Source organism: Condylura cristata, unplaced genomic scaffold (assembly GCF_000260355.1).
Source record: "Condylura cristata isolate star-nosed mole 26May11 unplaced genomic scaffold, ConCri1.0 scaffold00054, whole genome shotgun sequence".
NCBI classification, from domain to species: domain Eukaryota; kingdom Metazoa; phylum Chordata; class Mammalia; order Eulipotyphla; family Talpidae; genus Condylura; species Condylura cristata.
In genome coordinates, this window is record NW_004567155.1 from 650,326 (window position 1) to 654,248 (window position 3,923).

At 65.0% G+C, this 3,923-nt stretch overlaps 1 protein-coding gene across 1 annotated transcript in view; it reads right to left on the bottom strand.

The window, feature by feature from the left end:
* The window catches only part of DHCR7 (7-dehydrocholesterol reductase), a 13,306-nt gene extending 10,841 nt beyond the window's left edge, over positions 1-2,465 (bottom strand). Inside the window, exons 1-3 of the mRNA XM_012734324.1 lie at positions 1,811-2,465; positions 263-366; positions 108-114 (exon numbers count right to left, since the gene is read on the bottom strand). Of these exons, the coding sequence (XP_012589778.1) occupies positions 108-114; positions 263-360 (105 nt within the window). The 5' untranslated portion in view covers positions 361-366; positions 1,811-2,465. The remainder of the gene's footprint in view (positions 1-107; positions 115-262; positions 367-1,810) is intronic.
* Between the last annotated feature and the right edge of the window lie 1,458 nt (positions 2,466-3,923).

Here is a 3,923-nt window from a genome sequence, read left to right on the forward strand (position 1 = left end):
GCGCCCGGCCCCGGGCCCTGTCGCGCTCCGGCTGGAGAACCAGGCCGGCCACGCGCCCAGAGCCGGGCGGGCTGTCTCTGGTCAGCTTCGGGCTCTCCTCTCTAAAATCCCCTGCTTTGTAACATGGGAGTGTACAGTGTTGTATTTGTCTCGACGTTAAAGAAAACACTTGTTTCCCACAGGCCCAGAAAATCGCCAAGGCGGGCGACCTCCCACAAGACAGACAGCTCTTGTTCCCGGCAGGAAGATGCGAGAGCCTTACCAGGCGCGGCCCCACTGCCCCTGAGCGGCAGCCCCGCCGGTGGTGGCGAGGTCCGGGTTCTTGGGTTTGGGAGCGCGGGGCCGGGACTCCGCAGCCATCGGGCCCTGGGGGAGAGCAGACTTGGCTTCGCAGCAGAACAGGCTCCTGGCTGGATCCACCCACGGCCCCTGGGCCCTGCTGGGCCGGCCTCCTCCATGCCCCTTCTTTCTACCATGGCCTGGCCAGCAGATCCCAGGCCAGAAAGCCTTACCGCAGCTGGGGGTCCCCCTCAGAGCCCGCACAGCCTCTCCGCCGGCCTTTCTGCTCCCGCACTCGCTCGTGGTCTCAAGCCCTTCTACGTGGCAGCAACAGGCCTTCTTTATTCCGTGACTGCAGCCACCCATGGCTCGAGCTTCTGACCATCTGTTCCTGCCTCTCATCGTCCCCTCACACCACTGATCTGGCCGCACGAGGGTCTGCACTGACCCCGGACTGTGGCTCACCTTGTTGGTGGCACCTGCTACATCTCCTGGTTCAGTGGTCATGACAGATGTCCTCTCCTCGGTATGACTTTCTGTTTTCCGGGAATGAGTGGTTGCCTCACTTTTCATTTGCTCCACTTCTATGCCTCACTAATTATTTTCCTGAGCGCTCTCAGATCAGTAACTCTTTGATACCCTCTAACACAACATTTATCACGTCCGTTCGCCCTCCTGCCCTTAGCGGGGAAGGCTTCGCGGGGATCCAGAATAGGAGAATTGTTCCTCTCTGGGCACACAGCCCCTGGGGAGCTCCATGCTCCGGACGGCCCCTGCCTGGGTACCCGCAGAGAACCCCTTGGGTTCTCACCCCTTCCTTACTTTTTCCCACGCACTTTGGAATTGATCTTTAAGGAACGCCCGCCGACCCCTCCTAATCTGAGGCCCTACCTTAAGGGATGCAATTAGGTTGCCAGAGGAGGATGGTGGGTAAATGAGGGCAGAGGGGACACTGGCACAGTGAAGGGCTTTCAGTGGGCAGCACCTGCACACTGCATTAAGCTGTAGCACATCGCAGCTTCGATCAAGAGTCACAAGAAACGAAAACAAAGACTTAGCAGACCGGCACCCCGCCCACGCCGGTGCCCTCTCCCCACTACCCCGCACCCCACCCCGCGCCTGGGTACACAGCCAGGAAGGTGAGCAGACACCCCAGGCCACACGTGAGCTGCGTGGAGGCAGCATTTAGCGCCACCACCAGCCTGGCGTTGCCCGACACATTGCCAGCTGCAGAAGGCCAGGAACACGTAGCCTCGGGCTGTGTGTGGGAAGCCAGGGGAGGGCCCCCCGGAGGAAGGGCACCTGCCAGGGCTCCCAGCTGCCCTAGAGTCCACCCAGCTGAGGCTCCTTGCCCTGCGGCCAGTGCTGCCCTGATCGTGTTGTGCAATGGGCACGTGAAGAGCTCCCTGGGCGGCAGCCGGCGGGAAGTTTATTTTTGCCCTGAGCCCACCGGCAGGCGCGGGCACCTGCTGTCTTTGCGAGCTGGGAGGGGGCCGCCTGTGCCTGTGGGCATTGGTGCCAGGACACTGACCTCCAACCTGTGCCACCAGCTTCACTGCAGAAAGCCAGGGGAAGGACGTTTCTCCTCAACAGGTCCCTTTAAAGGCCCCGGATTCCTGGGATCTGGAAGAGGATCCTGCTTGATCCTCACCGACCTTCCGGCCACGTGCTGAGTGGACACGAAGATGAGGGGACACTCAGAGCTGCAGTTGAGGACCAAAGGGAGAGAAGGGTCAGGTGGCATTTGCTCAAGGGCCCTGTCGGAACCGTGGGCGCAAACTCAGCCCCCGGGGCCCACGGGGGAGGCCCGAGGCGGCCCATCGCCCAGCCCCTTGGCCGGCAGGCACTCTCTGGCCAACAGCAAGTACACAGCGACCACCGGGGCACAGGTGGAGGGCTGCATGGAGGCGGCGGCTGGACAGGAGCCCTTGCGGACAGGCACAGCGGTTCTCCCTGGAGAGCGACGCCCAGCAGCTGCGCGTGTCCCCAGCCCCTCTAGAAGCTCCTCAGCCGGAACCCGGCCCCACTCAGCCCATCGGCACACGCGAGCTGGCGGAGCCCACCAGCGGGAAGCCTGGCTCTGCAAGCGGCCCCCCCCCAGGGCCTGGGGCAGGACAGTGCCCACTGGACAGTCCGCCCTGTCCTCCAAGCTGGCAGGGGGGTCAGGGGGCGGGCCTGGGCAAGGGGCTGGGGCCACAGGGGCCTTCCGCCCAGGGCCAGCCCGCAGTGGCTGGGGCTCCAGCCCCCTCCCCTACAAAAGCTGCAGGCCAGGGGCTGGCTTTGCTTGCCAGTCAACTCGGGTCCTGCCAGCCGGGAGGCGGGCAGGCCGCACCCACAGCCCCTCGGCTCATTAAAGAAAATAGAAGTGAGTATTAAAAAAAACCTGCGAATAAACAGTAAAGCTGCGAGACCCGAGAGGCCCCCGCCAGGCCTACGGGGTCTGAGCCCATACTCCGGAGCTCCCCAAAAGCAGACACTGCCCTTTAGAACCGGGGCCCGTGACTGGCGCTGCCTTCCTGAGGACGCTCCTGCTCAGGGGGCTCAGGAAGGGGGCGCCAGAGGGAGTGGGTGCAGGGAGGGGCCACCCCGCTAGAGCAGCCCCCGCTCTGGCAAGGGGCCCCAGGAACCACACACACCTGCTGGGCCCTGACACCCCTCGGGTGCCGCAGGAAAGCGCGGGCTGCCCAGAAGTTCCCTGGAACCTGCCCCTGCCCCTGCGCTCCGGGTCGGCTGTCCCCACCCGGGGAACACAGCTGTCCATGGGCCTCGACCCTCTGAGCTGCTACTGTCGGTCTGGCGACACGGACTCGTGCCCACGCCCAGGCACACTAGGAACGGGAGAGCGCGACACCTGCGGGCCAGACCCGTAAGCACACGGAGGACGTGTCGCCTAACAATTAGAACAGAAAGCACAAAGAGCCCTGCACCCCTGTACCCCGACACTGGCCACCGCCCGGTGCCCAGTGCTGAGACTGGCGACACCGGCTGACCTGCGGCCGCCCTCCACGCCCTGCACACTCTGACCTCCCCGCCGGCCAGGCTGGTCCAGCCGCGGCTTCCGGGGCTCGCTGAGCAAAATGGATCTCCGGCTTCACAGCCCCTGGCAGGCCCAGCCACGCGGGCAGGGCCTCGAGGGTGCCCGCTCCCGCCCCTCAAGCACCTGCCTCTCCCAGGGCCCCTCCCTCCGGGGGAGGCTTGGGGGAGCCCTGGTGTCATCTGCGGTGTGCAGCGACGCCTGAAATTCAGTGGGGTGCTCTGAGAATCATGCTGGGGCACCCGGCTCAGCGCCCACACAGGGCACACCGGAGCGCCAGGAAGAGGCAGGAGATCCGGGACTCCGGAAGCCACCAGGGTGGTCCCGCCTCCACAGACTCTAAGTCAAATCATAAAGCAGCAGCAGAGAGGCGCGGCGGCGGCCTGCAAAGCAGCGCCGGCTGGAAAGAAAGGGGGTGACCCTTCGGACCTTGGCAGGCTCCCCAACACTGCTGGAGCCAGCAAGCCGGTCCCGGTTGACCCTTTCCGGGAAAGCAGATCAGCGGTCCCGGCCACCTGCTCGCGGCTCGTCCGCAGCGGCCGCAGCTCGGCGATTCTCTTCCGAAAACTGGGGGGCCCGCGGCCCGCGAACACGCACCCGGCCCCGGGGG